General features: G+C 39.0%; 1 protein-coding gene across 3 annotated transcripts in view; it reads right to left on the bottom strand.

Annotated features, from left to right (window-relative positions):
• Positions 1-13,223, bottom strand: part of Hel89B (histone acetyltransferase 1) — a 570,925-nt gene that overhangs the window by 415,145 nt on the left and 142,557 nt on the right. For all 3 annotated transcript variants that reach the window (XM_067150030.2, XM_067150029.2, XM_067150032.2), the window contains exon 10: positions 4,199-4,467. In XM_067150030.2, the coding sequence (XP_067006131.2) occupies positions 4,199-4,467 (269 nt within the window). The remainder of the gene's footprint in view (positions 1-4,198; positions 4,468-13,223) is intronic.

Below are 13,223 nucleotides of genomic sequence, written 5' to 3'. Positions count from 1 at the left end.
AGTGGCAGTATTTTATAATATGTACTTACAGTAAATATGTCCTAGGACACTCCCAGCACTAAAAGCCATATGCCATTTCATTTCACAGCAAATATGAATTTATATTACCTTCTTGCTTCTTCACCGTTCTTTAATGTTGTACTAATAAACAAGGGTTGCTTTTCCTTTTTCTTCTTTTTCTTTGACTCAGTGATAGGAAAGAACTAAGTCTGGAAGGGTAGGAATCGTGTCCTTAATTTAAGTCTCTTCTCCCTAAGCGCCATGAAGTCGATGTTGACTCTGGGTGACTGCATAGATGAAGTGCCTCCAGGTGTTTCTGTTTTCATCAGACATTTCAGGTCAGGATTCTGTTGCTTCCTTGAGGGAGTCTATCCGCTTAATGCCATCCATCCTCATCTCTACGTACCCTTTTACCTTCCCAAGCATATGCATTTTTGCAATCCAAGGTATAAATAAGTCTGCTCAAGCACCATAACTCAAATGCATCAATATTTTTCCTATCCCTCTTTTCTAGGGTTCGAGTTACTCAACCATATGCAACTATGGGACGGAATCATGCTTTAACAGGATGGACTAAACAATCACCGGTTGTGCATTATTGTTACGAGGCAATATGGACAAATTAAGGACCGTAAATGGCCAAATTTGTCGACTTTTTCCACGCGCACACATGCACGCACTCGCGCGCACGCACCCACCCCCCCCCCACACACACGCACGTACGCGCACACACACACACACACTAGGAAACCTAATGATATTAAGACCTTTGAAGACTGCCTTATCAAAAGCTAATCTGCAGCATATTTTACGACTGGTAAAGCCGTGACTACTGACAGTTCATTCCAAAAGACAGAAACTATTCAACACTTTGATCACATTACCACTAATCTTCATGTTCGATGGTAACCCTGCTGTTACTAACTTGATCCTACCAATGATAAGATGGCATCCCATTCTTTCATTCTGCTCTCCACGTCATCCTTATTTTCAGCTATCAATGTGGTGTCACCTGCATATCTTGTTTATTTGTTTGGTAGCCAGCTCCAAGGCTGGTTGAATTCGTAACAGCTCCACCACCAGCTGTCACAGATGGCCTAGGTGTCGCTGAAGAGGCATACTTAGGAAATGATTGAGGTATTTTCCTGCTGCTTTCCTCACTGAGCTATAAGTTGCTATTACATATCAGGCAGCCAAGCCCACTGAAGTGCACGCACCAACCGACCCTATGAGAGACATTTTCATAACATAAGCATACCTGCCAACTTTTAGAAACCAAAAATAGGAAGATTTTTAATTCTTGGATTTCATCACATATATTCCACCATGGTCTAGGTGAAAAACGGTCAGGATAAAAGGCATACATATCTACAGTTACAATGTGAATTGACAATTAAATTTAAAAATTTCAACTAAGAAAACATAGAAATGGTTACAAGAAAATGACCTAATTATTCTCATTTATGACACATACGAAAAATAATATTTATGTCACACTGACACACGCAACAAAACGCATAATACCGTATTTTCTCGAGTAATTGACGCAATTTTTTGACAAAAAATACAGGCGAAAACTTCGGTTGCGTAAATTACGCAATGAATTCAGATATTTACAAATTATTTACAATTCATTTACATTTAAAAGATACACCAAATATAATATAAAACTCAATTGGCTCAACTCATTTGCGGTTATCGTCATTTGGCATGAGATTTTTTCTGAAAAGTCAAATAAGGTAAGTTGGACAAGTGGGCTTGACGAAACCGGAAAACATTCTTCCCGGTACGAGCTGACAATACGACCTGAAGTAAAATAAACATGAACTAATAAAAGTACAATTAATGTAATGTAATAATAATGACATACCGGCAAAGAAAAGAAAACTGTCCAACACGAGAAGGGCCGGGCATAGGAGGGACCCTGCTACATTACCCAAACACCGTTCGTATCCAATCTTGTACGAGTGACGTGTCCATCCACCCTTTTTCTTGAATACGAACGTGCATCACTCGCGGAAAGTTTGCTTTAGTTTTGGCATTGTTTTTCGTTTTAGAACAATGTAAGGCGCAAGCTTTCTGCCATCAGCTATTACAGCAAGCATTGCAGTACATCGTTGTTTTTTGCTTCCGGCAGCAGGTAGGATAACACTCGATATCCCTTTCTTATCGAATGTTAGACTTTGTGGCATATGGAAACTGAGGAAGATCAAATATTTCTTCACTTTACGCTTCTGTATCACAAAGCGATGAAAATGGTTGAAATCATTCGTCATTTTTTTGGCATAAGGTTGTTGTTCGTCGAAGAGAACGTCCATTTCTCGTCATAAAATTAATCAAGTGTCGGTTAACCTTCAAATCTGAGACAATGATTCCATGTGCAGCGGCTATTTCTCATTCTTTAAAATACAGCATTTCGTGAGAAAAGGCTTATCCAACGTTGCGTAACAAAATCATATATTTAAGCAGATCCTCCTCTACTTGCGGAAACTTGCCGCTTTTTGGTCCGCGAAATGCTTTGCGAGACTAGTTGGCCGCTTGAAGTGCACTTCCGTTCTCGCGGTAGTGCACGTTGCATTCGGACACAGTATACTTGCGGCCCGCTGCCCTATTCTCGTATGTTTCGGCGTAATTGATAACTGCGAGTTTGTATGATACAGTCTTACTCGAATACTGTGGGCTGACAAACAATTCTGAGATTACAGAATGTGCCGTACCCGAAATACTCGTAAAACTACTGCAGTGGGATTTCCTGCCTGCTAATAACAGCACGTTGCCCTTTATTTGGAATGCTCGCTTTCGCAATAAGAACCCTGCTACTTGAGAAGTTGACATCCGGAGCTGCATGATGGATGTTCGAAGTTGTACTTCGTAGGTGCGTCAAATACGTGAACATTTCTTTTTCTCCACTTTGGACCCAAAAATATTGGGATGCGTAAATTATGTAAGGGCGTTAATTATGCGAGAAAATACGGTAGTTTCCTTTATCAGATGGTAAAATGAAAGATAACATTTGGAGATAACATTTGTTAAATTTTTTGGCCATAACGAGAAAAGAAAATACCAGAAACTGTCACCGACACCCCTTTAAGACATTCAACTCATTAAAATTATGCACTTAAATATGCGAAACTACCACATACAAAACAATTCAATATGTCCCATACATTATTAACATATGACTTTGACAGAGAGGGAAAACATAGAAATGCAAGAAAACACACATGGCCTACAACTCCAACGAAACTACGCACAGAAACAATGTTAAGAGCGCGCGAACAAGACAGTAACAAACTCATTCTTTTGTCCAGATTAACTGAGTCGCTAGCGCGTGCTAGCCTCTGTTGCTTGCAGGATGATTGCCGCCTGGTGAGCGGGAAACACGATATAGGAAGGCGACGGACAAAACACTCACGAAATAAGGCATCAGATAAATACGCTTGAAAATGAGGTTTCGTAAATTACAAAAGCACATAAGAATTTATCGTTTATCCTAGGGGAAGAGTATTGGCCGTACTAGAGGTTATATTGGTCAAAAATAGGAAGAAGTAAAAATAAATCGGAAAATCAGAAGATGAGTTATAAATCGGAAGGGTTGGCAGGTATGCATAAGGAACAGCATTACTAGCATCACCCATACTTGTCACATTCATTCTGTCAAAGTCAGGAGACCGAGACAAGTAAATGGAAGTACCAAATTTGTTTTATTCCATACAGGAAGACATAGTGTACTGTAAACACTAGATATCATCAGCAAAGGCATCTGCATATCTTAGATTATTTATATTCAGACCACCAATCTTAAATCAAACTTCTCTCTTGAAACGGAACTAATAAACATGTAACAAATTGCACAAGATTAGGAAATTGTTGAGAGAAGCATGGGCATCCTACGTAAAAAGGTAAAAGATGCACATACATTAGGTAAGAATGAGACAGGGAAAATATTTTTTAATATTCTTGAACAGTTGAGGATGATTAAATCAGATTTTCTTCTTTTCAAGTTGCTTTTACGTCGCACCGACACAGATATGTCTTGTGGCAATGATGGGATAGGAAAGGGACTGTGAGTGGGAAGGAAACGGCTGTAGCCTAAATTAAGCTACAGTCCCAGCATTTGCCTGGTATGAAAATGGGGAAACCAAGAAGAACTATCTATTTCCTCCCCAGTTTTGTTTTACAACAAGTAACAACATACGTGAGGTAACTGTGTGTTTCTGGTAAACTCAGCAATGCTGCTAGGAGGCCCATGAAGCTATTGCAAGCAGCTGCTAATTCATCCTGGTCCAGCAAGAGATCCCAGAGGCATTGAACAAGGATCTGGACTTGATCTGGAAGTTGTTCGACGATAGTTGATGCCACTGGGATGAGAGCAGATGCAGCAACAGCACCCACATCATCTACTTGGTCACTCAAACCTTCCAGGATGAATGGAAAGGCAACAGGGAGTAGCTCATGAACCAAGTCCTGCAACAAACAAATAATTACCAACTGATAAGCTATATACTATGAAACACAATCTTATTGCTATATCTTATGCTACTCTATCCTGTGCCAACCTTATAATTTCTACGTAACTACATACTACATCCTACCTCTGCTCTAATCTGCTTGTCATATTCATACCACGGTTTACCCCTACCATTGTTACGACCTACACTTCCCTCAAAAAACCATTGAACAAGTCCTGGGTGTCTTTTCTTCTTGTCAAATTTAGCCAAATCTATCTCCTCTTATCAATTTGATTCAGTACCTCTTCATTTGTGATTCAATATACCCATCTCACCTTCAGCATTCTTCTGTAACACTTCTATTCTCTTTCTTTCTGAGCCAATTATTGTCCATGCTTCACTTCCACACAATGCCATGCTCAAATGAAAGTCCTCAAAAACATCTAATTTATTTATCAATGTTTGAAATGAGCAATTTTCTTCTCTTAAGAAAGGCCTTCCTTGCTTGTACTAGTCGGCATTTTACCTCCTCCTTACTTCTGCCAATGCTAGTTATTTTACTACCCAAGTAACAATATTCATCTACTTCATTTAAGACTTCATTTCCTAATCTATAAAGGACAGTCAAATGAAAACCAAACACCCACTACAATGTGAACATGAAATGGTTTTATTCAAAAGTAACCAAAAGTGTCAATACATTTATCCCACTGGGAGACAAAATGATCAATTCCAGTTTTGTTCAGTGAGGTGGGTTGCTGATGGATCCACAACCACACCTACTCTTGCACTTCCTCGTCCAAATGAAATGGCATCCACGAATGTCTTTCTTCAGGTCATCAAAAATGTGAAAATCACAAGGTAAAAGATCCGGGCTGTACTAAGGATGGTGAAGCATTTGCCAACCAAATCGCTGAAGTGTAGCCTTCACCAGATTGGAAATATCATTATCATGCAACACAATGGCTCCATTCGACAGTTTTCCACAGCTTTTTGACTTTATGGTGCGTCACAGCTTCTGCAAAGTGTCTTCATAGTGCTACGCATTGACTGTGGTTCCACATATCTTCAGCTTTTTGAAAAAGATTAATATCACTAAAATGCACTTGACAAACAGTATTTTCTTCAAAATGTCTACAATTTTACCTTACGTTGCACGGAAACAGATAGGTCTTATGGCAACGATGGGACAGGAAAGGCCTAGGAGTGGGAAGGAAGCGGCTGTGGCCATAATTAACGTACAGCCCCAGCATTTGCCTCGTGTGAAAATGGGAAACCACAGAAAACCATCTTCAGGGCTGCCGACAGTGGAGTCTGAACACAATATTTCATGGATGCAAGCTCACAGCTGCACAGCCCTAAGCACATGACCAACTCGCCTGGTTCGAAATGTCTATAAAACATGGTAAAACGGGAGGTATGAAGATGACATCATCTGAAAGGTTCGTAATAAAAGTGACAACATGAACAAGTGTGAATAATAAGAATGATTAACACACAACATATAAAGTATTTGAATACTTACTGAAAAAATAATTTGAACACAAAAGCATTTGCCTTCTCATATCTGTAGCTAGTTTAATTACCTCTATATTTTAATGTGTATGTTAATTGTATATTTTTACAGATTATGCTTGTAAATGCCATACGATAATAATAATAATAATAATAATAATAATAATAATAATAATAATAATAATAATAATAATAATAATAATAATAATAATAATAATAATAATAATAATAATAATAATAATAATAATAATAATAATAATAATAATAATAATAATAATAATAATAATAATAATAATAATAATAATAATAATCTGTAGTTATATGGGGTTACACTTGTAAGTTATGTCACTGCTTTGGTTTAAGCAAACTTATAATAAAATTGACAGAAAACAATCATCAGGGAATGAAGATTTTATCAGTCCACATAAAGATAAACTGGAGACTTTTCTTAATTTCCTCAAACGTGAAGTGGAGGGAGAAGAAAGGATTACCTTTGCGCAGGCAGGTTTCGGTTTAGCCGATAGGAAAAACCAGGAGAAGGGAAGAGGGAAAATTTCTGAAGACACATCGCTACCAACTGTAAGTTCAATGTTCTCTGCCAAATATGATGGCAAGAAGCAAAAGTGTGTGTTTTGCAGTAAACTACATGAGAGTAAGGAATGTCATCTTGCTCAACAAATGAGCTTGGAAGAAAAGTATAACAAGCTAGCCAAAGAAAACTGTGGTTTTGCATGTCTGAAGTTAGAGCACAGAGCCAAGAATTGCAAGGCACGCATTCGATGCCCCTCGTGCACTAACCCTCATGTTGTTGTTATGTGCCATAAACTAAATGTGAAAGGAGCTGAAGAGAAACCTGAACCTAGAACTCTGAAAGGTGGGGAAAACCAGAGCAATATCTCCATGAACATTCAGAGTACCACAAAAGAGGTGTTTCTTCAAATATTGTGTATCAAGCTGACACATAAGGGGAAACAGGAGGAAGTCCAAGCACTGAACAGACAGTAGATCCCAGAGATCCTACATCTTGAAGAAGACGGCTAAGGAAATAGGTTACAATCCTTTGAAAACAGAGACAATGATTCATAAGTTGTTTGGAGGCGCTGAGACCTGTGAAGAAGACCACCATCTGTACAATGTAGAGGTGAGCAGCTGTGATTGTTCATACAGTACAATGTTGCAGTTAACTGACCAGAAAATAATTAGTGGGAAAATTCCAAAGTTGAAGTTTGGGCCCTGGATGAAAGAGATGAGGGAGAGAAAGATATGGTTCTCAGATGTGGGAACTGATCCGGCTGATGTGGAAGTTCTTCTAGGAGCTGATACTGCTAGAAGTATTTTGATGGATGAAATGCATAAGCTTGAATCAGGATCGGTACCCGTTAGGACTGCACTTGGCTAGACTGTGACGGGCAGACTGAAGGAAGGGGAGAATGACTCTCTAGCTCTATATACAACTCACTGTTCATTCAATCTGCCTCGATAGCTGACTTATGAAACTTGGATACCATAGGCATATCTGATCCAGTGGAAAACAAATCGAGAGAAGAAATGGAAGAAGCCGCGCGTAAGTACTTTAAAAAAACAGTAAACGTTAATGGCGATGGCCGATATGAAGTTGCATTACCTTGGCTGGAGAGCCGTCAGTATCCACGGAACAACAAGGAGATAACGGAAAAGAGATTGATCTCTGTTTCAAACAGGCTGGTCAAGGAAGTAAAGTTTGAGGAATACGGAAAGGTGTTTCAGGAGTGGATAAATGAGGACATAATTGAAGACGTTCCAGAGGAAGAAAACAAAGATCAGTGTTATTATTTATCACACCCAAGAATACTTAAAGACATCTCTACCAGCAAGGTGAGACCAGTTTTTGATGGTTCCTGCAAGTCAAAGGACACGCCTTCTTTGAACAAGTGCCTCAAGAAAGGACCTAATTTGCTACTACAAATCCCCACACTTCTTTTGATGTTTCGGAAGAACAGGACAGGGGTGATTTCGGATATTAGAAAGGCTTATTCAGATATCTGTCCAAGAAACTGACCGTGATTGGTTATGCTTCTTATGGTGGAAGGATTCAGAGAGAAGAGAATTAAGGGCATTTCGTCACTGCCAAGTAGTATTTGGACTGAACTGTAGCTCGTTTCTGCTGGAAGCAGTGTTAGATCTACACTTGAAAAATAGTACAGACTACCAAGAGACAGCTGAGAAGTTGAGAAACTCCTTTTATGTTGATATCACTTCTGTGGACAATGAGGAAGAATTATATATGCTTATGGAAGAATCTACTGCATTGCTGGGCAGAGCACGGTTCGATCTTCGAAACTGGGAGTACACATGGCTAAATTCTTCTGAAAGAGATTCATCTGCTTCTGAGGTAACTTTGGTGTTAGGTCTTCGATGGAATAAAGCAAGAGATGTCCTTTCTTGTGACCAAATTGACGTATCGAAGATTGGTGAGAAGATCACTAGAAGAAATGTACTGGCTGCTGCCCAGAGCATCTTTGACCCTATAGGTTTCACCTGTTCTGTCTCTCTAGTACCCAAGTTGCTGTTACAGGAAAGCTGGCGGAAGAAAATGACCTGGGATGAAGAAATGGAGGACGAAATGAGGAAAAAGTTTGAAAATTGGCTTCAATTGGCTGATACTAAAATTCCTAGACAAATAGCACCTTGTGAAACACAGGAATCTTGGAGCCTTCACACATTTTGCGATGTGAGCGGCGTATTATATGCCACAGTTGTATTCCTTCGATCACAAGATGGTCAAAACTCAAATGTAACACTTTTACAGATAAAATCTCGTGTAGGACCTCTGAAGAAAACTACAATTCCTCAGTTGTACCTTTTACTTTGTTCAGTTGGAGCTCATTTTGCTTCCTCAGTAAAGGCAAGTTTAGGAATTGGAGATCTTTCAACATATTATTGGATGGATTCGACAACAGTGCTCTGCTGGATCAAGAGGAAAGAAGTCTGGGGAACTTTCGTAGCCAACCGGGTGAAGGAAATTAAACAGTTGTCGAGCTCTGATAGTTGGAATCATGTGCGTGGAGTGAATAATCGGGCTGACCTACCCTCCAGGGGCTGCTCCGCTACCAAACTCCTGATGTCGAAATAGTCGGAGGGCCCTCATTGGCTGAGATGCCCCAGTTCTGAGTGGCCTGTTAACGATGTCATGCCTGATGAAGAAAAGGTCAATGAAGAGAAAAGGAAAGGACTTTCTACCATTTTAGTTTCTGCGAAACCAGAAGAAAAATTGTACCTTCAATATTTTTCAAAGTATACTAAAGTTGTCAGGATGACAGCTTGGATTTTGCGATTCATCCACAACAGCAGGAAAGAGAGAATGACACACTTCAAAGGAACTTGAAGTGGAAGAAATGCAAATGGCTGAAAGGAGGCTATGGAAGATTGTGACGCAAGAGATGCTTGGAGAAAGGGAGCAGTCGTTCCTCAAATCTCTCAATGTGTTTGAAGATGAAAGTAGGTTACTTCGAGTGAAGACGAGGTTAATAAGGAGAAAGGATGAAGAATTATTCTTAACCCCCATTCTGATACCTGCAAACCATAAGCTAGTTCACATGATGATCATGGAGAAACCTCTGGATTTGTCTCATGCTGGAGTACAAGTTCTGCTCCCTACTTTGCGAGAACGGTTTTGGATCGTCAATGGTAGAAGAACCATAAGAAAGGTGATTTCTGGCTGTGTCAAGTGTAGAAAATACCAAGTGAAAGGAATTACCACAGAGGTCGCACCTTTGCCAGAGGACTGAATTCGAGATGCTTCTGTTTTTGAGATTGTAGGGGTGGATTTGGCTGGTCCAACACATCTCCGAGGGGGGTGAAAAGGCGTGAATAGTGATATTCACGTGTGCTGTTTTCAGAGCTGTACACTTTGAGCACATCAGGACTTTGTCTACTCCAGGATTCCTTCACGCGTTACGAAGATTCATTGCTTGGAGAGGGAGACCAAATGTTATTTACAGTGATAATGGAAGGAATTTTGTGGGAGCTGAAAATGCGTTCCGTGATCTTGACTGGACGAAAGTAAGTGTAGAGGTTAGCTGTCTGAGAATCGCTTGGAAATTCAATCCTCCCATGGCTGCATGGTGGGGAGGCTTTTGGGAACGTATTGTTCCGATGTTAAAGAAGTTGTTACGACGAATCTTAGGTCGTTCCTCTTTGGATTAAGAGGAACTGTTGACAGTACTAATGGACACTGAAGCAGTTATTAATTCCTGACCGTTGACTTACTTATCTGAAGACAGCGATGATCTGCAAGCATTGACTCCAGCATTGTTTCTTCAGGGTATTCCTAGGGTGAGAGTGCCCGATATTGATCACATTGATCAGATAAACCATGGAAAGAGATTCAGATATATGCAGCTTCTGAGGACAGAATTACGCAAAAGGTTCAGGATAGAGTACTTAGGGCAACTTAAACCGGGGAAACGTCAGGCGAACTCACATCAAGAGTTAAAGGTGGGGGAAGTACTCATCCTTGGAAGTGACGGAGCACGTAGAATGGACTGGCCTTTAGGAAGAGTGGTTGCTGTATATCCCGGGGGGGGGGAAGTAGTGATCCTTGGAAGTGACGGAGCACGTAGAATGGACTGGCCTTTAGGAAGAGTGGTTGCTGTATATCCCGGGAAAGACAATGTTGTCAGGGTGGTCAAGGTGAAGACTGCTGGTGGGGAGTTGGACCAGCATGTGCAGACATCTATCCACTGGAAGCAACTTCCATTACTGAGTGGCAGAATGAAGAAGAGGTCCAGGAGAAGAGCTCTGCTGTGCCTGTCTCTAGCAGAACTGTTGCACGAGTGGTTACTACAAGATGTGGAAGGAAGATACGAATTCCTTTTCGTCTCAATTTGTAGATTTTTTCCTTTACTTTTTGTTTTGTTTTGGTTGTGAGATTAGTGGTTTTAATCATAATACGATTAAAAGGTTATGAAAATTTGGTTAAGGTTATATGCTCCTGGCCTCAAAAATGGACACTGGCAAGAGATCAGTGCTTTACTTGGACTCTGTGGTGTGTGATGCCTGATGGGACAGTGAAGAAAAAAGAGTGATGTATAATGGCGGTAGCCATGTGTATGTATGTTTGTGTTGTGTGCAATTAATACTATTTCCTATCTTTGTGGTTAATACTAGTTCGGTGAATTAGTCCCTTAATGAAACAGTCACATACATTTTACTTGGCACTTGTTTTCTTCTCAAACTTACTTTCTCAAGTTTTCAAGGCCCTCTTAACTATTTGTGATGGTGACTCGACAAAGACAGATTGTCATTTTAAATTTTAGCACAGTGAATTCATTCTTGTTAATTATAACACACTGCAAGTTTTAGAGTAAGAATTCCACAACCTTGCCATAATCAATTTTGTTTTAATTCCATCATGTCTCATTTGTTTTCATTCTTTTCTTCATTATGTTTTAACACATCTTTTAGCATCAATTATGTAAAAAAAAAACTGTTTTCACCAAAGATGGCTCAAACAAGTTACTTATTACTCCAACTAATAATGGAAATGTGTATATATTGAATTGTTTTAATTTCCTTCATGTCTCATTTGTTTTCATTCTTCCCTTCATTATGTTTTAACACATTTTTAGCATTAATTATGTAAAACTTTAACCAATTTTTTTCACTGAAGATGGCTCAAACGAGTTGAAACATGTTTGACTATTAGTACTCCATCTAATGATGGAGATGTGTGTGTATTGAATAGGAAGACATATTAAATTTCCTATGTAAAGTAAAAGGTTTTATAATAATCTCATCATTGTTTTTTGTTAAAACTCTCTTCTATCCTTTGTAAGGAATTTTTAAGATGTTTGTCTGATGATTTTATGGGTTGACTTTCTTTGTTTTATTAGTTTTAAATTTGATTTGTCTGACTTTTGGGCTTGAAGATTTATGCAAGCTTGGTGTCTTCTTTCAAATGCCTGGTCACATTCTTCATCCCACCTTTCATGTTTTTTCCTAGGATTTGTTGGAACTAACTCTTCTGTTATTGATTTTAGTTTGGTGGTCAGTTCTTCTAATGTATTAGTGTTGACAGATCCTTCTCCTGTTTTCCTATTATTTATTAAGGTGGTAGGGTCGAATTTTTTTCTATTTTTATTTGGAGGTCTTTTCTTAAACCTTGGAGTTAATTTTATTTTGATCTTAACAACATAGCCTTTCACCCCTTAGGACCTTGATATTGTAGATTTCACGATGGGGAAATTTAACCATGCAAACGTGGTCCAGTTCCCATTCACCTTTATGGAAATCAGGATGTTTCCAAATTTTTAATTTGTGAGGTTTCATTTTAAAGCTTGTTGATTTTGAGATAAGATTGTGGTTTCTGCATAATTCAACCAATCATTGACCATTTTTATTCGTCCTTTTATGTGCTGGCCATTTTCCAATGATACCTCGGTACCTTCTTTCTTGCCCCGGTTGTGTGTTAAAATTGCCAAGAAGAATTTTAACGTGTGATGGAGGTATGTTGATTAAAGTTTGATACAGGAGATCCCAAAAATTTTTTGCTTCTTCTTTATCCTTTAGGGTGTTATTTTTCTGATTAGTGGGAGCATGTACATTGATTATTGTGCAGATTTTATTTGTGGATTGCAGAGTTAGTGTTGCAAGTCTGGGGGATTGAGATTTAAATTCCATGACCGAATCTATGATTTTGAGATTTATCAGAAATCTGTTAAAAAAACTGTGGACAGTTTTTCATCACTCATTTTCCAGGGATTCCTGTATACAGTCAGTACCCTTGTGATTCTATTGGGTCTTGATCACTATTCCTCATTTCTTGAAGGGCCGTGATTAGAATTTTATATTTGGCCACGATGTCCGTGACAATCTTTAATTTTCCAATTTGGCACAAAGAGTTAACATTGTGTGTCGAGAAAAAAGAGATTTGTTTAGGTTTTAGAAAGGTGAAGATCAGAGATGAAGGATGATGTTATGAACTTGTGAAGAAGGTTTTCTGCCTTATTTCTTCCTAGTTGTTCAGGACTGGGTGTAGGCATTTCCACAATACCCCGCAAACATTATTATCATATAATACAAAAACTTCCAAAACTGAAGATCAACAGGGTCACTATTAATGAAGATCTTGCAGGTATCCATCATAAAACTTCTCAGGCCTTCATATGAAAATCTACAGAGAATGGATTTTGGCAGCTGAGAGCTACAATCTAATGGTGGCAGGCTACATATCATTAGAAGTAGTGTGTGCCTGGATTCCAAGAGCATGGCACCATT

The sequence above is a fragment of the Anabrus simplex genome, chromosome 6, assembly GCF_040414725.1.
Source record: "Anabrus simplex isolate iqAnaSimp1 chromosome 6, ASM4041472v1, whole genome shotgun sequence".
Taxonomy (NCBI): Eukaryota; Metazoa; Arthropoda; class Insecta; order Orthoptera; family Tettigoniidae; genus Anabrus; species Anabrus simplex.
The sequence above is the reverse complement of the archived record's forward strand: the minus strand, read 5'-3'. Positions and strand labels throughout refer to the sequence as shown.